Source organism: Rhinichthys klamathensis, unplaced genomic scaffold (assembly GCF_029890125.1).
Source record: "Rhinichthys klamathensis goyatoka isolate OS25496 unplaced genomic scaffold, OSU_Roscu_1.1 h1tg000201l_1, whole genome shotgun sequence".
NCBI classification, from domain to species: domain Eukaryota; kingdom Metazoa; phylum Chordata; class Actinopteri; order Cypriniformes; family Leuciscidae; genus Rhinichthys; species Rhinichthys klamathensis.
The window spans coordinates 917,065-942,056 of NW_026606727.1; the positions used below are offsets into that span (position 1 = coordinate 917,065).

A 24,992-nucleotide genomic window follows, 5' to 3' on the forward strand; every position below is an offset into this window, starting at 1 on the left:
ATATTTGTTTAATGACGTTTATTGCACACGTAGCATTTTCCAATAATAACAGTGGCACACAGACAGCTGTTAGTTACTCAACTTTACTGGCATAGCTATATTAAATAATTATACATTTCTGTTAAAGGAATAATCAATCAAACGATTTTAAATGCTAAAACACTGTCATGGTCTGGGAAAAATACATTTAAACTCAATTTAAACGAATTAACTTTAATCAATTTCAGAAACCTGTGATGTTTGTAGGCTATTCCCTCAAGAGAACCATGAATGAGCTGAGACCAATGTAATAAACCGAGGTTTTAACTAATGGGGCACAATTAAGTAAGTTACCTCAATAACCAAAAAGCGAAACTTTTAAAAATAAATCGTATTGGAATAATGTTTACGCGGAAGTTTACGTAAAAGAATAGGATCCACGCGAAACCGTTGTTCTAAATGAACCGTTCAAAAGAACCGATTCACGGAAATGAGTTGGACCACCCAACTACTCAGGTGTGCTCGTGCCTCTCTCACATTCTCCACCTGCTGTTGCATCCGGGAGCATAGCACCATTGCAGGTATGTGGCTGACAAACTTAATACTAACTTGGAAAGAATATCATTTTGGCTAACATCATCTCATTTAACTTTAAATATTAAAAAAACAAACTCTATCTGTTTTTCTATTCGAAAACTACCTCCAGCACAACTTTTGAACATAAAAAATTAAGGGTGAACTAATCGAGCAAGTACCCGAAGTGAAGTATCTTGGAATAAATATAGATTATCAGCTGAATTTCAAAAGTCACATTAAGAAAATCTATAAAACCATTAGGGCCAATTTGAGCTGCTTTAAGCTGATTAGAAATTGTCTTACTCTTGATTGCGCTTTTACCTTTTTTAATTCTATGATTCTTTCACATATATCTTACGGTATAACCGCATGGTCTCAAGCTCATCAATCATCAGTAGAAACTATAGAGTGTCTTTACAACAGAGCCTTGAAAGTTTTGGATAAGAAGAGAATAAGGTACCATCACTGTCAAATTCAAACAAAATACAAGATTTTAAATTTTGTTAACTTTATTTCTCTGCATCTGGTTAAGCTGATTTTCAAATGTTTGAATGATGTTGCTCCACTACCGCTTTGCAAAATAATAATAAGACGACAAAGCACTAGACCGACCAGATCCGCTTTTAAAGTCACTTGTAATATCCCTTTTTGTAGAACATCATTTGCTCAGGCTTCTGTTTCAGTGAAAGGGGCAAAATTGTGGAATTCTCTGCCAGATCATCTGAAATGCATCCCGACATTAGATATCTTTAAAAAACAAACCAAATTGTGGTTAATTCAGGAACAGTGTTGTTCACATATTTAGTCCTTGTTGACTCTGCTCCTTTTGTATTATTTATATATATATATATTTTTTTTTTTTTTTTTTTTTTTTTGTGCTACTATTCTTATCCTGGTATTGCATTTATCAAAAAGCCCATATCTTATCGCATTGTTTACATATTGTATTGCATGTATTACATTTTACCAAAAAGCCCTTCTAGGGACAAATGTTGTAAATTAGCTTTGGCTAAAAACATTGATACATGCATCAGATCACTGTTAAAGTGTACCTATGTTATTTGTATCTGTCCCTATCTAAATAAAAGCTTAATAATAATGTGTGCGCTATTGTCAATAACCAAGAAATTTACAATTCAACAATGTCACAAAACAGCATAATATCCGTTAGTCTCTGGCGTTTCTTATAGACTTTACAACGAGCTATACACTGGATAACTTAGAACAACACAAACACAAAGCCAGAACTAGGCTACAGTAAGTTTGTCACGTAAACTTCATTGAACTTCACATACTTTGTTTGCCTTTTATTTTTAATGAATTTAAATGTTGTTTAAATGCTGAATATGAATTGCCTGTCGATTATTTATAGTTCCCAAGGTGTCACTTATTAACAGACAGCTTTTGTTGGCTTAAATGTAGCCTATCTAACCTACGTGGCCATCGCCTAGTTGGCAAATGTTGTTAAATTGCCTTTGCATTTACTGTACCAAAGTCTTTGCTTTACTTTACTTTACTTTACTTCAGATCCAGCCACTGTAATCTTGCTAAAGAGTGATAATGAGTCCTCAAGTTCAAGAATTATTCCATGAAGACGCACAGGTAATGCCCATTCTGTAAAATTTTTTCCATAAAAATTGAATAAATGGAAAAGTTTAGCTATAAATGGAAAGCCATACGTTTTGGGACCTACTATTTTTTACACTGGGTGGTGGAATTTACATTAATGGTGACTTATTTAGATTTGAGTGACACTGGTTTGTGTAGGGTTCACAGAGTAATGCTCAACCTTGGTGGAAGGTGCAGCTCTTCGTCTGGGAACCTGTTCTTTTCGGCACCTGGGATGGAGTCTTCACTACCTGCATGATCAACATTTTTGGGGTGGTGCTCTTTTTACGGACTGGCTGGCTTGTGGTAAGTTATGTTTTATTACAGATTGTGAGATGATTGTTGTGTGTGTTTTAGAGAATCTATTTTTAAAGGATATTCCAGTCTTTTGGAACATATCTCATGTTTTTGCTCTATTAAATTAGCATCCAATGGAAATGTTACTTGTCTTTGCCCATATGATCATCTCTAGGGTAACACAGGTGTGTTGCTGGGCATGCTTCTGGTGTCCATGGTGGTATTGGTCGCTGTGGTTACGGTGATGTCAGGTATCGGTGTGTGTGACTGTTGCAGTGTGGGTAACGGTGGGGTCTACTCCATGATCTCCACTGTGCTAGGAGGGAGAGTTGGAGGAACTGTGGGACTCTTGTATGTGTTTGGGCAGGTGAGCAGCTCATGTCTACATTAATTATATTGCATATACAGTGCGTGATCCGTTAACTGTTTTGAGGTTTGGTGACAGTCATGTGTCTTGTTGGCAGTGTGTGGCTGGAGCGATGTACGTCACTGGTTTCGCAGAGTCCATAGCGCAGGTGCTAAGCTTACATAGCATGTGGGCAGTGAGGGGCATCTCTGTGGCCGTTCTGGTTGGCCTGCTTGGAATTAACCTGGCCGGGGTGAAATGGATAATACGCCTTCAATTGGTTCTGCTGGGGATATTAGCTATGTCCACTCTGGATTTTGTCATCGGGACATTTAGTCATCTAGATCCAGGTAAGCTTTGACATCAGGGGTCATTTGCAATGAGATAAACCAGGACTATTGAGTTTAACACCTACTAAATATCTTAAGGTATGGCTAGGTTTTGTGTTTAACCAACACCATAGATCCCCCATTGAGTCTAATAAAATTAGTCGCCAATAAAATAAATCTGCTTATATTCAGCTTAATGAAATAATCAGCTTCTAGAACAGTTTTATAAGTTAATTTATATGTTAAAATGCTAAATAAAACCATAAAATCTCATTTTAACAGGCATTTTGACTATACCGCAGGTTTCCATTTAATAAAGTAGTGCTTTAAGAAGAGATTCTTGCCCTGCAGTGTTGTTTTCACAGACCCTACTAAACAGTACCCGCCTTTCTTATATTGACATTTCTTTCTTTTCACATTTCCTGGCAAACCTGCCAGACGAGGATATACAAGTTCAAGCCATTTTATGCTGGACTAAATCTGGAGTGTCCAAATTTTTTTTTTTTTTTTTTTACCAGCATACATTTTTCTTATTTCTATTATTCTCTTGTTTCGCAAGTTCTTATTTCTATCTTTTTATGTGTGTTATATGCATTTATTGGGGTAGCTGAAAAGTAGTTGAATGCAGCTCGCAAGTGACAGAATATATACATTTTACTGTTCAAAAGTTTGGGGTCAGTAAGATTTTTTTTGTTGAAAGAAACCAATACTTTTATTCAGCAATCTATTAAATTTTAGATTGCTTCAATACATTTCTGTTTTAAATAGAAACTTCTTTGGAATTTTTTATTATTATCACAGTTTCATTTTAAGCAGCACAACTGTTACAATAAAAAGAAATGGTTCTTGAGGACCAAATGAACATAATTAGAATGATGTCATGTGCCACTGAAGACTGGAGTAATGGCTCCTGAAAATTCAGCTTTGCCATCACAGGAATAAATTACATTTTAAAATATATAAAAATATTTTATATTTAAATTTTTAATATTACACAATAGTACTGTTTTACTATATCTTTTTATTAAAGAAATGCAGCCTTGGAGAAATAAGAGGCTTAAGATAAGAGAAATAAGAGGCTTCTTCAAAAATAAGAGAAATAAGAGGCTTCTTTAAAAACATTTAAAATATCTTACCAAGCAAGCTTTTGAACAATAGTGTATTTCTATTTAAATATTATATGTGACAGTAGATATTGCTCATATGTTCTCACCTCAAAGCTCTTATTCAAAATGGTAATTGGTGCTCAGCCAGTATTTGGCCATTTTGAGATGAATACTTTAGCCGACTAAACGTGTGTACATCTCAATTAAATAATTAAATTGTGTTAACCCAACAATGATGTTGTTCAATAATGCCTATAATAATAATAATAATAATAATAACAATGCATATACTGTATATTATTGAGTTGATCATACAAACTCAAATTATGAGTTCACATGTCCTTGCAACAACTGTCCAATAGGTGTCAGGGTAACATAAATGTGGCCATTTGTCCCAAGACCCAAACAATGCTATCCTGTGTTTAAAAAAAAAAAGAAGAAGCTGTTTTGATATTTGTATTATAATAATGGCAATATACATTTATTTATTATTTATCAGGTTCATAATTTCCATAAAACCATTTAGGCTTGACAAACAGTCCAAGATTTTGCATACCAGCTCTGGGTTGTGATTTGGCATTGACAGTATGCGCAGTAAGCTAGTTAGACCTTCAACAGCCCTGAATATTCTGGGAGGTGTACACAAGGCCACTATGGAGTGCAGGGTCTCTTCCTAAAATAAACACAATAATAGAACTCCAACACCAATCATAATATGGAAGTTGAAGGAACAAGAAAAGTGAAATGATATGTTTTCCCCTTATATACTGTCATCTAGTCATCTTTGACCTGGACCTCACAAGGCTAAACTATATATAGTATAAAACTATATGTAGATGTGTGTATCTACTATATATATAAAATGTGTATATATGTATGTGTGTGTTTACATTTAATTTAAAATAATATATAATTTAATGAAAATATTTTAATTAGCATTAAGTGTTTTTTTGTTTTCAACTAAAAGCATGTCTTAATGAAATGGAGAATGCTTATAGTCTAACAAGAATGAGTTGTGTTAGATGTGTTGCCAAGTTCCCGTTTCTAAAGATCTCCCAAGCTACAGTATAATCATAGAAATTCCAGCTCTCTCACACATTTCATATATTTAGGGCATTTAAATCTGCTTGTACTTAGTTTAATTGCATGAAGTGAGCACATATATGTAAATCGTAAGAGCGGTTAAAATCTCTTTTATAAGACAATCTTAGGGGTATACTTAGTCCAATTTTATATAGGTGTATAATAGCAACTCATCATCCTGCAACAATTTATGTGAGATATCTAATAGTCACTTGCTCTAAGGACAAGTATGCAGGCATTCTTAGTCCATTGTAATGTTTTTTTTTTTTTTTTGGGCTGCCCACTTCAGACGAGGTCAGTATGTACTTTCACACTGGGTTTGCAGGAAATCCATCCCAACTCTTCCTGTTCTCCTGATTACTGACTTCCTGTCCAGAGAGGAGGCAAGACTCTCGGAAAGATGGTGTTCTCACTCTCTCTCTCTACAGAGAAAGTTAGACGTTGTGGTGTAATGGACTGAAATGAGGCATTACCCCTTAACTGCTGCTACTGCGGCTGCCATCTTGCTCTGATCTCTTTTAGGAACTGGACTTGGGCTGCAGTGTGCACTGGCAGTGGGATAAGGAGGTGCTGGTTCCTCCATGTTTTTCCAATTAAGCTTTGTGGTTATAAAGTGACCTCACCATTGGCACAACTCCAGGGGGTTGCACGGTTTAGGCCGGGCGCCGTATGGGCGGGTTACCTGCCATTGGCAGGAAAAAGGAGCTGCTGTGCAGATGTGTTTACAGTTTGATAATGCTGTTAATCACGTAGTCAAGGCCAGGTGGTCAGCACAAGGAAAGCTTCATAACCGTGATGATAAAGAGATCCCAGCGCGTCCATATTTTTGGCATCCTATAACAAACAGATTTACTCATTCTGCACAAAAATGATCAAATAAGACAAATAAAATGAGAAAATATGACCCCCCCCCCCCAACTCTGCCTGCAGGTAATCACTGCAATGAAAACTCAAGTTAAACTCAAGAACCAGATCAGTTGATTTGTGAATGAATCATTCAGATCAGTTTTGTGGACGTTATTAAATGATTCATTGAAAAGATCTGAATCTCTTTGTTCATGATTTTACCATGAATAATGACTTTTTTATTATTATTTAGGCCTATTTTTACTGACACAAAGGGTATTGTATGACTTCAGAAAACGTATAATGCACGAGTCATATGGACATAATTTATAATACATTTATGGTGCTTTTTGATGTTTTAGAGCCTGAAAGTCCCAATCCTCATGTTCTTTTGAAAAGGATATTTGAAGGATAAAGGAGGTCGTCACATAGTTTTTTTTAAGGTGGTGAAGTATTCCTTTAAGGACTGAAAGGCTGAAGAAAGCTTAGGGGCTGAGCACATATCTTGGTTGTGAAATAATTCTTGGTCAAGGATATGATCCAATCTACCATTGGGCACCAGTGTGCCTAGGCTCATGTAGCCAGAATGGGAGAAGAGTGATGATTTTTTAATACTGCTACCTACTCTTCAGTGTTTTGTCAAATCATTTGAAAATGTTATTGCTGGAAAAGATGAAGAAAATGTGAGCACAATCCTCTAGAGTGTTCATACCATTGCGGTGAAAGCATTTGTGCTAGATTAAAAAAATGAGCACCTCCTAGTTCTGTCCCTTTCCTCCTGCCTGTTACCACACAAGAGGAGATTTCCTACCGAAGACTTGTAGACGGTGTTATTGTTGCAAATTCTGTTGGTGGGAAGATATTGCTGGAATATAACAATTATATTATATGAAAAAATGAAATCCTGCAAGAACTGAATCCTTTAACTTATTTATCTCTTTATGGTCATCAGAATTGGCTTGATTTTCACTCGCATAATTCGTTTTATGAAGATATGATTTTTGTGTTTTGTAGGGTTTGCTCTGCTTTCCTCAGCTCTAAACTCAAAGACACTCGTTTTAAGAGCTCAGTGTTGGACAGGAAACTGACATGCGCTCATAGTTTTGGGTTAAGGGTGTTGACCGGGCTCACCCACATTTTTGGCCTGAGACAAAAGAGCAGGCAGGAAGTAGATCCGAGTTCTTCACTAGCAGCATCCACATCATCACTTCCTCTTCCAAATCTTTAGATCAGAAGGACTCTCACTATAAATATCCAAACTGCAATCAAATTGCTTAGAAAGGTGGCAGGGAGGACAACAGTAACGCCCCTGCTCTTGTCCCACTGTATGGCCTGTTATTCATGCGTATATGAAGAAGTATGTTTTTATCTCTGGCTGGCATGAGTCACAATATATGCGATTTCATATTTTGGGGTGTTTGACACCACACTGTTACATGTACTGTTAAAAAATTGGGGGTTGATTTTGAAAGTTTCATGCTCACCAAGGCTGCATTTATTTGTTGTTACAAATAAATAAAAGTTGTTACTGTCACTTTTGAACAATTTGATGCTATATTGTAGAATAGTAGTATTCATTAAAAAAATTAAAAAATAAATCTTACTAACCCTGAACTTTTGAATGGTATTGTAACTGAAGGTTGTTTAGTTAAAGAGATGCAAAGCTTTTATTTTTCCACTTGCTATTCCAAAAACAGCTTAACATGGCTTTTGCTAAATTAATAAATTAAGGTACTTATGTCAAAATAATTCATATGATGTGATTGTAAGTAGGATGTATTGTTTTTTTCGTACTTGTATATTATAATTGGGGTACTTTATGCCCCTGCTATCACAGACAAGGCCTTAGACTAGTTCCAGACTGAAATGCATGTTTGAGCTGTTTTAACTAAAAGCAACTTGCACTGACATATCTTAAAATGTCAGTGCCATTGTTTTGTCTCAAGATGCACAACAGCAATGTTTTTTTCTAAGGCACATTTATAAAAGCTACTTAAATGTCCTAACTGTACCAATGCCTAATCCTGGCTTAACCGAAGCCCTGTCTGTGAAACCGGGCCTATATCTGTTATTTCTAAGGCTGCATATACCTACACTTTCTTTATGCACTTATAGAGACACAATAGAGATAATCAGGAGAAAGAGGTAGAGAGACCTCTTTTTCCTGATCATCTCTATTGTGTCTTACTCTGTCTAGCTCTCTCTCTTTGTAGCCAAGAAACTGTGAAGACTAGGAACAGGCAGGGCTTCTGAAAGGGTGGTGACTTCCTTTTGGATAAACATGTCATTAATCCAAGAGAACACATTCTTTCCCATCACAAGATAACCAAGAGGGAAATGGCTCATGCTCTTGCATAGCTAGGACCCTGTAGATCTCTCTCTGGATTGGCCTTGTCTCCGCAGAGGTGACACCTATCCCCTCCCCAACTCACCACCAACTTTCTTTCTCCTGTACTCTACTGTAACCTTTTGACTCTCTAATTGACAATGTAATTATCAGCTTCTAAGGCCAAATAGCCGGTTGCATTGTGTTTTGTCTTGTACATCCCTGTTGATGTTTGTCCATAGGTCATCTATTAATTATATAAATTTAAACAGAAAAAAGAAAAAGAAGAGAGAGATTAAAGTATAGGTCCGGCCCAAATTAAAATGATCTACATTTACTCACCCCTGTTCCAAGCGAATGACTTTCTTTCGTTACTTGAACACAAAAATATGTTGTATATGATGTTTTGAAGAATGCATGACCTGCTTTTTCACACAGTGAAAGTGGACAGAGATTGTTTTTATTGTTGTTGGTACTGCCAAGCTCCAAAAAGGAATGCACCATAAAAGTATCCTAAAAGTAGTAAATTTTCACTATAATCAACATTTTAAAAAGCATTGTTTTTAAATCAGGGGGCTGAGGCCCACTAAGGGGCCTCAAGATGATTTAAAAAAAATTTTTTTTAAAGAGGTGGCTTGATATTGGCTTGATAATCAAAGGTTTCAGAACCAAAAAGGTTGAGAACCATTGTTCTAAAGTAATATATTAGCTTTGTGTAAGGAACAGAAAACAAAATTCTTTCCATTATTTGCTGAAAAATAAAAGTCTCTCTGCTTTATCTTTGTTAAATATCCATAAATGAGATGAGAGCTGGAGCAAAGGAAAAGATTATTAATGAAAAATTTACTGTGACTGTTCCTCACACAAAATATTGTATGACTCTAGAAGTCATGGAATATAGCCAATGAATCCTACGGACTACAATTATGGTGCTGTTTTTGTTCTTTTTGGATGACCTTTTTTAGGTGGCAAACAGCAAATTGAACATTCAATCATCTACTTTTATCTTTTGAGTTCAATCAAAAAAGAAAGAGATACTGATTTGGAATGATGTGAGGATGAGTAAATGGTGACAGGATTTTTTTTTTGGGGGGGGTGAACTAACCTATTAAGAGCCATCTACTGTATCTGTGTTATTTACTATAAAGTATGTACTGTATGGTATGGAATGAAAGTAACTGGACAAAAGTGTACAAAGTTTGTGTAGTTGTGTGTACAATTACTTGCATTCCATACTTCGATTTTGTATTACAAACCTTCTGAAATATACAGCGTCAGTGCTATCCAGACTTTAATAACTGAGTGAAAATCCCACTCTTGTGTGACGGTTCAGCAGAATAGTGATATCTCTCAGTACTGTTTAAGTAAATGTTCTGCGGCGCCTGTTCTTGGATTGTTTTGTTTGCCTGTGAACACGCCCAGAGCTTAGTCCAGCATTCCCTCCATCATGTCCTCGGCGCAGAACTATTGAACTTGGCATGTATTCCCAAGAAAAAGGCCAGCCCTTGGTTTGCACGCATCTTGGCGGGGCGTCTGTCCCCCCGGGTTGTTACATAAAGGGTGGTGACGGTCAGCCGCAGACACCTGGGGCTCTGCCTGTGCATGGCTATGGAGTCTAAAACTGTAATATTTCAAACCAGATGTCTGTCCCACAGTACCCCATGGAACCACTCTCTTTGATTTCAGGGTGAAAAGGGTTATTGTATCGGTGTGCGATAAATCAATATTGTATGTGATGGATTGCAGTTTGTGGTCTTGCACAGGGGAATGTTTTCTTGTAAATGTCATCACCACATGATTCAATCTTGTGTTTTAAGCAGATGCGTAAACATGAATTCTCCTTCAGGATGGTTGAGTTTTTTGAAATTGGTTTTAATGCTATGAAATATTTAGACTGATCGGTCTGATTTTTCAAAAAGGCCCAAATATTTCCTTTTGGTTAAAAACAAAGATTCTAATTTACAGGAAAGGATTTGTGTGTGTAATGTCTGTTACGTATACTCAGTGGAGACTATGGCATTTCAGAGATGAATCTGATTCTTATCATTGTGTCAGTGCAGACTTTTTCCATAAAGCACTCAGTTATGCTTTAGGCAGACTGAAGGTTGTAATAAACAGTCTTTCCTAACATTGTTTTGTGCTGGATATGTTTATTGCAGAGCATGGATTCATTGGTTATTCGGAGGAACTACTGCGTAAGAACACCCTTCCAGACTACACAGCTGGCGAGACTTTCTTCACCGTGTTTGGGGTTTTCTTTCCTGCGGCGACAGGTGACTTTACACACGTAAACAAGAAAAGCATAACTGTGATATAACAACCACTGATTAAATGATAATGTGCTGATATGAGAATTTATTTTTTGCAATAAGTGAAGTTTAAGCCTGTATAAATTACTTGAGTAGCCTCAAATACTTGCAGCTGTACGTTAATGACTGGTTTGATTTAGTTAGTATGCAGACTTCCCAGAAATATTTTTCATGTCAGAAAATTTTCATCTCATTTTAACACATTTTTGTTGCATAATGAGGTTTCAATCTGAGCCTGCATGGTGTCACTGGATGCGGGTTTTTTTTAGGGTGCCAGCAAGCCGCACCCAAAGTCTGCTTGAAAAGTTGGTCTGGGACAGGGGATTTCAAACCCTCTTCCTAAAATTTAAAGGCAGAATATATATTTTTCTAAAAAGATAAAAATCCCTTTATATTGTGTGAGAAATACGAAGTGTGATCGTACAAAGACAACACAATTAAATAATTGTTTCCAAAATTAAATAATTGGCCTTTGTTGAAACAAACTGCTAAAAAAATCTAGAAAATATCGGGGTTTAAAACTTAACATTTTTTTTATACAACTATATGCAGATGTTTTTTCCTACTGTTAATAGAATAAATAGAATAAAATAATTCCAATTATTATCATGATTTCTGACCAAACTTTAGAAAGCAGAATAATATAGAAATGGTATAAAATGTGGTGAATGTTTAGCATAATCATTTTTTAACATTTACATAATTTGTTAATAAGTGCAAGTTGCATTATGTCGTGATCCCAACCTACAGTAAAACACTTTCGTGACGCTTATGACTTTCCTATTTTCAGAGGCAAAAAAGACTAAATATAAACAGACAATTTAAAAATGAAAAAAAAAAAATTTGTAATTAAAAAATTTAAGAAACCCATATTTCCCACTCCATTCTCATCTTGTTTTGCCACACATAATGCAAACCTGCCTCATGCAAAAGACTGAAAGATTGATTAGGGCCTTGTGTTGCTCAAATGAATTGTTCAGTCGTGATCAAAGTTTCCTTTTCGCTCCTGTTAGAAGTCAGGAAGGTGTTTCAAGTGAGCTCTGATATGTAAATCTATCTGCTGTTCAGGTTTTGAATAGCCCCTTGTCTCCAGTCTTGTTTTCACAGTAACCCTCTGTGTGTGTGTGTAGGTGTGATGGCGGGATTCAACATGAGCTCAGATCTCCAGAGGCCCGAGCACAACATCCCCGTGGGAACTCTCGCCGCAGTCTGCATCTCGTATGTGTTCGTCTGCCACAGAAATAATCTTTAATTCTTCCTTTGTTTATCTATAGCCTCTATTGTATTGACTGTACACATACTTTAGAGCAGGCTCTAGAATGAAAATATGAGAAACAGAATCACAATGAGCCTTCTTCATGCACTGCATAAACAGGGTGTGATACTGTGATGTGATATATACGTTTGGGGTTGGTAAGATTAAATCTTTTAAGATTTTTAAAAGAAGAGACTTCTCAAGGCTGCATTTAATTGATCAAAAATACAGTAAAAACAGTAATATTGTGAATTTTTTTTACAAATTTAAATATGATGTTATTTAATCATGTGATGGCAAAGCTGAATTTTCAGCATCATTACTCCAGTCTTCAGTGTCACATGATCCTTCAGAAATCATTCTAATTTGATTTGCTGCTTAAGAAATGCTTATCATCAATGTTGAAACAGTTGTGCTGCTTAATATTTTAGGTGGAAATCATGATAGTTCTTGTTAGATATTTTCTCTATAAATAGAATGAATTCAACTCTGACTCTTGTGTATTGTGGGAATCTGCAGGTGGTTCCTGTATCTCGTCTTTGTGTTCTTACTGGGAGCCATTTGCACCAGAGAGGCGCTGCGCTATGATTTCTTAATAGCGGAAAAGGTAATCTGATGTTATTGCAGGCTTCAAAGGATGGCCATCTTCCATGGGTTTTTCCACTTATTTAGACTCATTGTCTCAGCTGAATGTGAGACTTGAGAATAACACATTATTCACAGATAAAATGTTATGTTTGCATTTATTGTCATGCTAATGTCATTCCTCTCATGTGCAGGCCCTCTTAACAGAGGCATTTGAGGTCATTCTAAATGCTACAGCTGGTGTAAATGTTTGAATGTGAATGAAACCCAGTTGCGCACTGACCTTGCACATACCCTGTCGTTTGGCCCGATAGCCACACAGCTGCCAGTCAACAAAGATTACAGTGGACTGCTGAGCTAAGCTACATAGTTTATGAATGTGTAAGCCTGAAGCCTGGTCGTGGCTGACCCACAGCTGTTCCTTAATGTGGGCTGTGGTGGTGTGGGGGTTAACACTCTACCACAGCTACTATCATTACATACAATACAATGCATATAAAATCTTATATTAAATCTACAAAAAGGTGCATTCGTACAGTATAATATTGTGTTAGAGAAGCTGCGGTTTCATACACATAATCATACTGTATTATTGTAATTGCCCACTCTCTCATTATGGCTTCTGTCAGATTACACATGATTTTTTTGATTTACTTTCAACACATTATAAGCACTTTTCAGTCTGGCCAAGCGGAACAGAGCTGGGTGGAGCCCCCTTTACTCTCTTCCCCTCTGTGTTTGTTTTTTTCCCAGGTCTCCTTGGTTGGTTTCCTGTTTTTGCTGGGCCTCTACATCTCCTCACTCGCCTCCTGCATGGGCGGCCTGTACGGTGCACCCAGGATCCTCCAATGTATCGCTCAGGAGAGAGTCATCCCAGCTCTTGGATTTCTTGGAAAAGGGGTGGGTGCTTGTAGGGAGATAACCATATTAATGTGGTTATAATGTGCATTATAATCATTTATAATCATTATAATCAGTGTGGTTTTATGCTAAACAATGGTTCATTCTGTAGATTCCTCTTATTTAAATGCTAATCAATCTGTTCTGTGAATATAAAACAATTGAAAATCAGAGATGTTCATATAGCGAGTTCTTTCAGATACTAATAAATTATCAAACAGATTAATTATGCACTTTGGATAATGAGTGAAATTAAACATTTGTTTTTCATGCCACTTTAATGAATTGTTTACTTTTTTACGCTCATTGAACAGCTTTACAGATAAGTTCCTAATTATAGTGTGCCCGAATACGCTCCAAAAATGCGAAGGAATGAATTGTAACAATTGTGGCTTTCAAAAGCACAGCACACCCTTTCCCTCGCCTGAGCTCTGTCTGACCCCTCTCTATGGGCTACAAGCTTTCCCGAGACATCTAGCCCTGAATCAAAGTCCCAGAACAAACGCAGGAAGCACAGAGAAGACCAACCCTGGTGTATCTGGAGCTGTGCCAGCCAGTAGCAGTAGCAACCTGATCCCAGAGACTTATGGGATCTGGGTAATAATGACTGGTCTGAGGTGACATGAGAGATGTTGTCTTTTTTTTGGGATGCTTCCACTCACTTATTACATAACCTGAAGAGTGTGAATGAAATGAGAGTAATGGAGCCAAACTAATAAAGCCCATAATGCACCCTTGCAATTTATTTATAAAAGCTTTAATTAAGAAAAAAAAACAATAATGTGAATTAGATGTGATGTTTTAATAGACGTGAATTATACAAAATGTTTCAACAAAGGTCACTGACTATTTGCTTTACACTAAATAAAAGAATGAATATTTTTTTTATATCCACACTCTGTTCTGAAACCTAGTTATCAGATTGATACATTCATTAGATTGATACTGCCTATGTAGATGGCATTTTAAGGTTATATAGAAATGCTGCCACCCCAAAGGCTGTTGCAAAAGGTAGACTGCATGATTAGGCTCCCATCTAAGGCCATAATGCATTGCGATTAAAGATGGCGGACATATTTACAAATCATTCAATATAAAATTTATATTTTAACTCAAAATATCTTTGTATTTTTATTTTGTTACAGTATTGCACTCTTAGCTTAGCAACATGTTAACACCAAAATCTATTGTAATCAATTGCATTTCCTATGCTTTTCACATAGGAAGTTAGAACATAGGTAGCTGCCTATGTATGCTGTAGACATTTAGCTCACTAGGTTTTGGAACAGCCATAGAAATACCTTTCTCCCATTTCTTTATGTATTACAGCGAGGGCCCAATAAGACACCTGTGGCTGCCATCTGTCTGACCAGCTTGATCTCCATGGCCTTTATCTTCATTGGCCAGGTCAATGAACTGGCTCCCATTGTCACCATCAACTTCATGCTAACCTACAGCATAATTGATTATTGCTATTTCTGTGTGGTGAAAACCTATGAGCTGCAGGTCCTGCAAAGGAAGACGCTGATCAGGAGGTCGAGCTCCAGAAGATCACTTGTGTCCAGCACTCACCCCCATTATGGCAGCAGTGGAGCCATCAGTGACCCTATGAACGGCACACTGCTGGAGTTCACCAAAGACATGGACCAAATATTTCCATTGCCCAGCACAGACACCGCTGAAGAACAGAGAGTGTCTATTCCTGCCTCCAAGGCCCGGGGCAGGAAGTCAAAGATTCCAGCTAAAGAAACGCTGATGAACAGTTTTGGGTTGGACTTAAACAGCAATGGACCATTAGATAAAGGAAAAGAGGAGAGGGAGCTGGAACAAGCTGTTGGATTAGAGGATGATGCCAGTAGCCAGATAGGACTTATGGAGTCTGACCTTACAGCAGGAGCCAAGAGGAAACAGTCTTTGCTTAATTCTGGCCCAGTTGAACTTGAACAGCTCCCAAGAGAGCAGATAGAGAGGAATGGTAAGTAACTCTCTACAAAACCTTACATAACACCTCAATATAGTGATCAAAATCTGTATTTCTCCTTAAGTACCTTTAATTCACAGGTTCAGAAACAATTCTTGAAGGATCAGAAATCAGATCAATCCAAGGTTCAGTCTATGCCAGATTTTGCAATCACTGGGTTGCATTAATTGGTGTAAGTTCGGCAAAAAATATCCAGTGCTTCCTGAAAGCAATTCTTTAAATATAGAAATAGTCAATTGTTTTTTAAAGATGTTTTTATCTTTCTTTAGGCATTGTGCTCTTTTTTAATAATGTTTGTCATCCAGTGGATGTACGCCTTGATCAACATTACAGTCGCCCTTATCCTCTTTCTCTACATTGGAACAACAAGCCCAGGGTTGCCAACAGGTAATTGTACCTAACTTTTATTTTGTTTTAAGTAATCTTTGGAAAATTTGAGAAGTAACCCTACTTGCTCATAATAAACTGCAAGTTGTCTAAACACTTTGGCTGCTACACACAGCTTATTTCAGCCAAATATGTGCATTTGGGTCTAAGAGTAAGAGCTTAAAAGGCATTTGTCCATTAGGAATTCATTGTATCGTTGTCATTTGCTATTGCTGCAATCTCATGTGAGTGACAGCTTGTCCCGCCCTCGCACCAGTAAACGTCATCAGAGAAGAGAAATATTTTGATGACTGATTATGAGGGCACAAAAAAATGATGTGCATAGATGAATCATTTGTATTAAACACTGCAATATTTTGATTTTATGGTGACTTTAAATGATTTTTCTTGTCAGAATATATAAAGTTACATTCTCTGCCTACAGGTGCAGCAGCTCGCTTCAGTTTCTTCAGGTGGCTCAAGACCTCGCTACATAATTTGGGGAGGTATGATGTTACATACTCTTGTGTAGGAACTTAGGAAGACTTCATTTTCAACTAAGTGTGGTCCTTATTTCAGCTTTGTGTGACCAAGAACCACCCACTTAGACAGGAAAAGACAGTCTGATCGACATGTTTTTTCATGATGTTTAAGGGCCGGTTTACTTGATACAGAAAATACCACAATAATGGCGTGGCATTTCCACTAATAGTTTTATAGAAAACACGGAACACTAGGAAATAGAAAATCTGTATAGACTTTAAGATCAGAATTTCTGTCCATCCAAAAGAAATAAGTACTGATTATTTCAGACACCCCAGAACACCAATCAGAGTATACCGTTTTGCTTATGGATATCTTGTTAACTTGATACTAGGTGCCTTGAATAAAATATTTCAAATGTGTTACTATTTTAATGCCACTGTCCTTGAAAACTTTTGCAGTGATTCATTCTTCCTTAAAAGTGCTCATGTGCACAATTTCATATGGAATTGTAAAAAAAAGCCCTGTGTCCCCTTACTTCCGGAAGTTGTGAAGAGCCAGCCACTCATTACTTTTGGGTTGTTTCTTTGTTTGTGATATGCATCATATGGTCAGTGAATAAACTTTTTTTGCCGGCCCGTGGTTGTGACATGAGGCTGACAATAAGAGTAGGTGTTACAACAAGATAAATACAGAGCTATTGTGTTCTTGCTCTTCGGAAAATCTTTAAATGTCTTCTGATTAATGATGCTATTCTTAAGCTTAGCTAGTTCCTCAATCAAAACTGGAAAATTAAACTAAATGAAGCTCTTCTAAACAAATGAATGTTACGTGGGTATGTGGCAAGAATTCAGTGTGGTGTGGATGATGCGATTAGAAGAACTATATTATACACAAAACTGAACCTCACTTCACCAATCATTGTCTTCTCTTCTTAGACGAGATGGGGCCCTTCAGGACCAGATTGTGATGACACCCTCTTTGTCAGCTGTTGGCATGGAGACCAGGCAGCTGACAGAGGAAAATGCAGACTTTGCCCTCCGTGATCGTTACCATCACTCCTCCTTTATCACCACCACAGACAAGATGGTCCATCCTCAGTCCAACTGAGCATGTAACAACTGTGCCCTGCTAACCAGCTGGACTGAAACAGTGGACACATGGGACTAAATAATCTTGACTGATCACTGAACTGAGCATCACTTGAAATACATATTTTTATTTACTGCATTTGTCAGATAGTAGGCTACTTGGGTCAGATAGGACTTGGAAGTGTTATTTTCCTGGAAAATCTGAAGGAAGCTAATAATGTTTGTTTGAAAACTGGGAATGTGCAATCAAAGTTTAAGGTTTAATATGCACCATGGGCACTCAACTTCATTGAGTTCATAAGAGAGTAGCAGATAGAAGCATCATGTCCACCCAAACTGGAACGTGCACTCTCCAATTTTTGGGCCCTCCAATTTAATTTTGAATGCAAAAAAAAAAAAAAAAAAAAAACATTTGATCAATAAAATGCAAAATTTTTCTAGGTAAGAAAAGAAAAAAGAAATCACTCATGTCACCAGAAAATGCTAACTCTCTTTTAAAATAATGTCAGGTTGCATTGTCACTGCTGTGACACTGACTTTCAATGTCTTAATGCACAGAACTGTGTAAAAGTGGGGAGCATATTATTTTGTATAGTGTTAATGCTAAATGGGTTTTGATTTAGACTTGATGGGGAAAAGGAAGAATCCCACCTGAATGTCTAAACCGAATCGAGCACACATTTGTGAGTGCGTGCATCCAGGAATGGGGAGGAAACCGCTCTCGCCTGCCCGAGGGGAGGAGTCACCCACTGCTCCGGTTTCCCACTCTCGCTGCCTGAAATAAAACCCTTCTAAACCTTCATCTCCAACTTTAAAACTATCATAAGGAATTTACTAATGGGAAACTGTTAAACGGACTCACTTTCCGATGGTGACCCGGACCACTTTGGCGTTTTATTTATTAGGAATTCTTTATGATGGAAACGTGTGTGGCGAGAAGCGCTCGCCGTGTGGTTTTCACGGTCTTTATACTTGTCCTAAATACTGTGATTGCCGAAACTTTCTCTACAGACACGGACACCGATAACCCGTTGAGTACCGAAACTTATTTTACCCGAACAACTGGTTTAAAACAAACGTCCCCCTGGCCGGGGAGAGAGGCCACTGCTACAGCTGTGGATCTACCGAGTGGACCGGGGGAGATGACGGACATTCCCGCCAGTGTATCCATCACTGGGACGCGAGCGGGTGAGACTTCCACGCGCCTGTGGATGCCCAAAAGTGTTGTCTAGGCAGCTCACTAGGTTCTGCAACAGCCTCGCTCTACACTGTAAAGTAGATATGACTAAGTTTATTTTCAGGTGTAAAGCAGTATTGTGTTGAAACAACTTTTGCAGTTATAAGAAAGATTACAAAGATTCCACCTCCACTCAGACGTTGCTTATGTGACAAAGACTGAATTGTGTAAAGCACAGGAAAACCATTAAAATATATTATATTTATACATTAAATGATTAATGTCTCAATGCAATGTATTATTATTATTATCGAAGTTGCAATAGCCCAGTAGTAAAAATAACGGTTTTTATTATGCAGCTGAAGCATCAGGTATGAAGTCAAATTAATAAGATTACTTGCACTCTGTTTCCTCAGTTTTTGGAAGAGAATCTCTTTTAATGAATGACCTTGGCTCATGAACATCCTGGTTCATAAACTGTTCCACTTTCTTGAGCCAATGCATTCTTTCTATTCAGTCTGCAGTTGTTTATTTTTTTGGGGTGATTTAATTTAAAATATTTCTGTTCCATGTAACTTTGGCATCAAATGTGCAATTAAGTGAATTTAAATAAATGCATTGAATCGACTCTGATACAATCCACTCCACATACATTTTGTATTGAATGTTGAGTAAATATATTAAGATTGGTATTTAAAACAGTTTTTGCTATCATTATGGATTTGCATTATATTGGCCGTCGGCCACACAGCTTTCTACAATAGGTATGTTCTACAATTCTAATGTTCAGAATTGCCCTTTAAAAACCCCCATATGGATTTAACAGTACTTTCCGAAGAGCTTTGTTGCCTCAGATCTTATTGAAGACATCAGAGGATTTGCTACCATTATTTCTGTTAATAATCATTCATGTGCCTTTGGATCCAGCTTGGATATCAGTTATGTGGCACATTATTCTAGCATTTATTTTCACATGCATAATTAGGACATGTTCTGGAAAAAATTTACGTCTTTTAAAACATCTTTAAAAAATAAAGGGAATAGTGAGTTGAGAGTATGTATTTTGTTTAGCAAGCCAAAAATATCCAGACTTACAACTGTGATTGAGCCCAATCTTTCTTATTTTGCATCAGTCTGCACTGGGTTTGACCAAAAATAACAACAACCTGTATTTCACTCCCTTTTTTTATCTCATGCAATATTGTTTAGGGCTGCGTTTCCCAAAAGCACCGTGAGGCTAAGTTGATGGTACTGTAGACCATTGGTGGCAATTGTTCTACGATCAAGGGTTACGATGCTTTTGGGAAAGCAGATCATCATGTTAATCTGCTTTCTGTAAAACAGCTTGTTCTTAGGCCTGTCTCCATCCCCATCAGTTAGAGCTGACTGGATGTCCCTGAACATAATGTTGAAAGATCTTATGTTGAAAAGATCTCTGTAATGCAAGGTGAAAGAGACATTTTCAGCAAGTGAGTCAATTTTTAGAATGTGAAATGACCCAAAATCATGGCTTACAATCAACTTTGAATCCATCTCGGTCTTCAACAGATCTAAATATTGTGGAAGCATTCATTTCACAGTAGCTCATTTAGATTCAAATGGATTTCTACATACCAGAAGTATAATGATTGTATTTTGTAGCCATGTACAACAGAGCCATGATTCCATTTCCTATTAAGAAACAAAGCTACAAAAGTATGTCTTACTGTACTTTATTCAACTGATTTAGAGTATCTAGGTCTGATTTGTTGACCATAAAGGTAATGCTAGGTTAAAAAGGTCACCCTTTTTAAATATGCATGCATCGAAAAGCATCCTCCTCCAGTCAGCGGTTCACTTGATTATAGTTTTGCCTGTGTATGAACTCCATGCAGGCAGTGACAACGCTGTAATATGGACTTTGCTAGGTCAGCTGAAGGAAGGAAACAGTAGGTCCCAATGGGTCAGATCCCCTCCATTTTTAGGGCTCAATCTTTTGTTAGGTTAGACGAGCTTGGCTGCCAATTGTTCTCCACCCAAAATCATTACATCCGCAGTCACTTCTGAAAACATCTCACATAGTTCATAAAGTTTCCCAAGGCTCACACCACATGAAGCGCACCCTAGTGGCCATGCTTCTTGAATTTCCCCATCCTGAAATTCATTATTATTAAATGTTTTGATAGGTTTAAATACATAGTTTCCCATATTTGATTGTTCTTTATTTTTTTCCAAACTAGGACATTCAGAAAAACCTTTACTTATCTCTACAAATACAGCAGACCGGGCAGATGAGTCCACTGAACATCTGCGGTCTGATAAAGAGCTTACCCATAATGCCACAGCCCAATGGGAGGGTTCATCAGTAGCATCGCACAGCATCACCAGCCACCAGCCAGTGACAGAGACCCGAACAGTGCGAGATGTTTCCGTGAGAGATGTGGACACCACCGACTCTTTCTCTCGCACTGATATCACCTTCACTTCCACCACCAACCGAGTCGGAGAACGCACACTCCTTTCGGTGATCTCCAACAGCACCTCTGCTTACACGAAAGACTCCAACTCCTCTGTTGCTGGGAGCTTGGAGCAGAGGACATCAGGAGTCACCCAAGACAAGGAGGAAACAGTAGACGTGTCTACAGTGTCTGATAAGACTGAGCCCACTTTTGAAGATCGTAATACCACCAAAGCAACTCAAGGCCACTCTTTGGAGACCGAACGGCCAACGTTGTCCCAAGGCACTGAGTCACAGACGGGACAACCTAGTGTCACAGGACAGACCTTTGAGCTAGTGTCTGATAATGACAATCCAAATTCAACAACCCCTCTCACAGTGATCAATAGAGATGCAGAGGAAACGGATGTCACATCGGTAAGCAGTGGGACGTCTTATACAGAAACCGGTGACTCTGTTTCATCTATCCCACCCTTTACCTCTGGCGAACACACCAATGCCACTAGCACATCCCAACAAAGCCGTGATTCCACAGTATCTTATTCAGTGGATACTGGTGCTTCCACTGAGTTTTCAACCAGATCTGTCAGCTCCACTGGCCGTGGGGAATCCGAAGGGTCTCCAACCCATACAGTGGAGGAGACAACCATTCAGGACCTGACTACTGCACCCCCAGTGCTGGAAGATGTAGCCACCACAGCTGATTTCCTTTCTAGCCAACCGCCCTTCGTCTCCAAAACCGATGATCAGACAAACACGGAAGTGGTGCCAACATCTGCCACACCAGCAACTCAGAGGACACAGGTTACAGAGGAAGCCACTAACAAGGCATCTACCGTCTACAGTTCCACCAACACATTCACTACCATGCCGCCTCCCGTCACCACTCGTCCGTTTCAACCAAGCACCACACAGCAAGCACAATCAGAACACACTACCATTGTTACCACTGATATCGTTCAGGTGCTGCGGACGACACCCTCCACAACCCAGCGCCCGCCCACCTCCACTACTGGTGTACCACACACACCCAGCACATCTGATTCTGCTAACGTCACCACCTTGCATATAGAAACTAGCACGGCCACGCCAGGGAACACTACTGCTCATGGTGGACGTGCAACTACCCCTTACAGCAAAAGCACCCCGACCAGGACCACTGTGGCGGTAACCACCAGGAATCACACGGACAGAAGCACCACAGAGATGGGAACCACAACCATGCAAATGCCTTTTAGGTCAACAGCGTCAACTGGTATGTTTGAATTTTGGTATTTATACAGTGATGTGCAACATTCAAACCACCATTTTTGTTGGTAATATCAATGGAGCTTATTGCACCGATGCACAGATATTAGAGTTCTGTCCCATTACCGATAAATGTTCGATATAAAATGTATATACGGTACCATTCAAAAAGTTTGGTGCTTTTTTAATATAAATGTAAGGATGCATTAAATTATCTCAAATAAATGTTGTTTTAAACTTTCTATTCATTAAAGAATCATGAAAAAATGTTTCATGATTTTCACAAAAATGAGTAAGCAGCACACCATTTTCAACATTGATAATAATAAGAAATGTTTCTTGAGCACCAAATCAGAATATTTGAAGGATTTCTGAAGGATCATTTAATACTGAAGACTGGAGATATGGCTAATAGAAAAGTTATTTTAAATTGAAATAATATTATCATTTTTACTGCTTTTTCAGCCTTGGCGAACATAAGAGATTTATTTTAAAAACATTTAAAAAATCTTACTGGCCCCAAACTTTGAACGGTTGTGTGTGGATTTGTCTAAATAAATGAAAAAATAAACACTAAATGCTTCAATTGAATTTAGGAATCGCATCATTACAATGTACTGTGTGAAAAATGGATATTTGACAGAGATTACATTGAACCGTTTTAATAAATGATTAGTGTTGTTTTTAAAAGATTAACTTTAAGTCAGCGTCAGATGAATTATTGAAAAATAGGAGAAATGAGCATGCACAATTGAATCTACAATATTGGCTGATATATATCCAAATATGCGTAATTTATCACATATTGTTTGTGTAACGGACATTAATGATACATTAAATCATGTTGCTTATCAAGGATAGCTGTGCTATAAATTTGTTCGCAATGATTAGATTTAAAGGTATCCTCATGTCATACCAATCCTGTATGACTTTCTGCTGTGGAACAAAAAAAAGAAAAAAAGAAGAAGATATTTAATAGAAAATTAGAGGCCAAAGACTTGCATTGTATGGACAAAAAACACTGCAACATTTCTCAAATGATCTTCTTTCATGTTCCACAGGTTGAGTAAATGATGACAGAATTTTCACTTTTGTGTGGATTATCCCGAAAATCTTCACTTAGCAGGCAATAAAATTGACAAAGTCCCATAGACTTTAATTGAAAGAGAGACTTGGGTTGGCTCTTTTGACTCAGACTAGTAATTGTATATTAAGTGATAATATACAATGTTTGTGACTTCACCTGTTCATTTGAATGACTTCAGAACAATTCTAACAATCTCTTTCTCCTCTGTAGGTCATGTGTGTGAGCCTAAAACCTGTGCAAATGGAGGCCACTGTGTTCGATTAGCCGAGGGAAGTTACCACTGTCAATGTCTCCCTGCATGGACCGGACCCTTCTGCACTAAAGGTAAGAAGCCCACTTTAATGGACACTAAAAACCAAATTGGGCCATTGTTGTCAAGCTACAAGTCTTAATGCTGTAACAGTGACAAACAGGAACAGGAATTGACTTTGGGATCACTAATGCTGGTTTGGGATAGATAGAGGTTTTCTGATAAATATATATTAACACGCAATTTAATACAATGTTACATTATAAATTACGTTATTTTTGTTTTCTATGTGGTCAATGTTTCCAATTTCAACAAGTTACCACATGCCACAATATGTACATTAGTAATGTGATACATGTTTCCATTAGAGTTGGTGACAAAAATGAACATGGATTGATTAGGCGTTGTGTTTTTCTGTAGATGTGGATGAGTGTGTGAATAGTCCGTGCCCCCAGGGTTCAGTGTGTGTCAACACAAGTGGCTCTTTCAGTTGTAAATGTGCCCTGGGCTTTGACCTGGAGGATGGCCGCAGTTGTACGCAAGGTAGGTGGTCAGTCGTCCACACTAAAATAATATCCAGAATATATATAAAGGTATTTCAGTGATAACTGAACCCTCACTTTATTTGCTTTGGCTTTACCCTGCAGTGAAGACATTTTTGGGCAACTTCACCGTCAACAACTCCATGCATCTCGGAAGTTCAGGTCTGCACGAGCTCCACAGAGAGATCCTACAACTGGTACGCAACAATATGCTGCATTTCACACCTGACCTCTCCCCCTTACAACCACACAGCCAAATCAATGCAGCTAATGTTATATAGCAACCATTATGGAAATAGAGAGGAAATTGGTTGAACATGATACATTGATGTATTGAACATGGAGTTGAGGTTTATTTGATTAATTTATGTATTGTTTTTTCAGCTCAATGCCTCTCTCTCCACCTTCCATGGTTACAGACGCTCCACTTTGGGTAAAATGTGAGTTCCTTAGGTCAAAATTAGGCCATACGGGGCACACAAATCAATTTAATTGGTCATACTGTACTATGCAACTACTGATGTGTCAATCCAGTGTCAATATCTTTTTACTGTACCATTTTTATACAGCGGTAGATATATTTGTGCTGCCATCAGTTGGAATAAATATAAAATAAAAAAATAGTGTTGGACGTGTCCCAAACAAGGAAAAACTTGTTTTTAAGGGGTGTAACACAAAGCAGAGTTTAGTTGTTTACAGTTGAACAACATTCAGTGGATTAAATAAATTTGATAATTTTTCAATGGTTTAAATATTTAATAAAATATGATTTTTTATTCAATTCA

At 37.7% G+C, this 24,992-nt stretch overlaps 2 protein-coding genes across 5 annotated transcripts in view; both read left to right on the top strand.

Annotated features, from left to right (window-relative positions):
- The first annotated feature begins 465 nt into the window (after nt 1–465).
- slc12a8 (solute carrier family 12 member 8) lies at nt 466–17,634 on the top strand. Of its 3 annotated transcripts, none has more exons than XM_056263200.1 (14): nt 466–560; nt 2,083–2,157; nt 2,323–2,469; nt 2,636–2,827; nt 2,925–3,156; nt 10,656–10,769; nt 11,936–12,023; nt 12,580–12,667; nt 13,399–13,545; nt 14,875–15,520; nt 15,607–15,698; nt 15,796–15,913; nt 16,338–16,398; nt 17,314–17,634. In XM_056263200.1, the coding sequence occupies exons 2-14, from the start codon at nt 2,116–2,118 to the stop codon at nt 17,483–17,485; spliced, it is 2,139 nt and encodes a 712-aa protein (XP_056119175.1). In that variant the 5' UTR covers nt 466–560; nt 2,083–2,115; the 3' UTR covers nt 17,486–17,634. The 3 variants fall into 3 exon arrangements, with proteins under 3 accessions (XP_056119175.1, XP_056119178.1, XP_056119177.1); XM_056263203.1 differs by having other exon boundaries at nt 2,356–2,469; XM_056263202.1 differs by lacking the exon at nt 466–560 and adding an exon at nt 1,734–1,812.
- A 409-nt stretch (nt 17,635–18,043) lies between these two features.
- The window catches only part of heg1 (heart development protein with EGF-like domains 1), a 53,073-nt gene continuing 46,124 nt past the window's right edge, over nt 18,044–24,992 (top strand). For both annotated transcript variants that reach the window (XM_056263222.1, XM_056263221.1), the window contains exons 1-6: nt 18,044–18,654; nt 20,863–22,335; nt 23,626–23,739; nt 24,086–24,208; nt 24,313–24,404; nt 24,592–24,647. In XM_056263222.1, the coding sequence (XP_056119197.1) occupies nt 18,381–18,654; nt 20,863–22,335; nt 23,626–23,739; nt 24,086–24,208; nt 24,313–24,404; nt 24,592–24,647 (2,132 nt within the window). In that variant the 5' untranslated portion in view covers nt 18,044–18,380. The remainder of the gene's footprint in view (nt 18,655–20,862; nt 22,336–23,625; nt 23,740–24,085; nt 24,209–24,312; nt 24,405–24,591; nt 24,648–24,992) is intronic.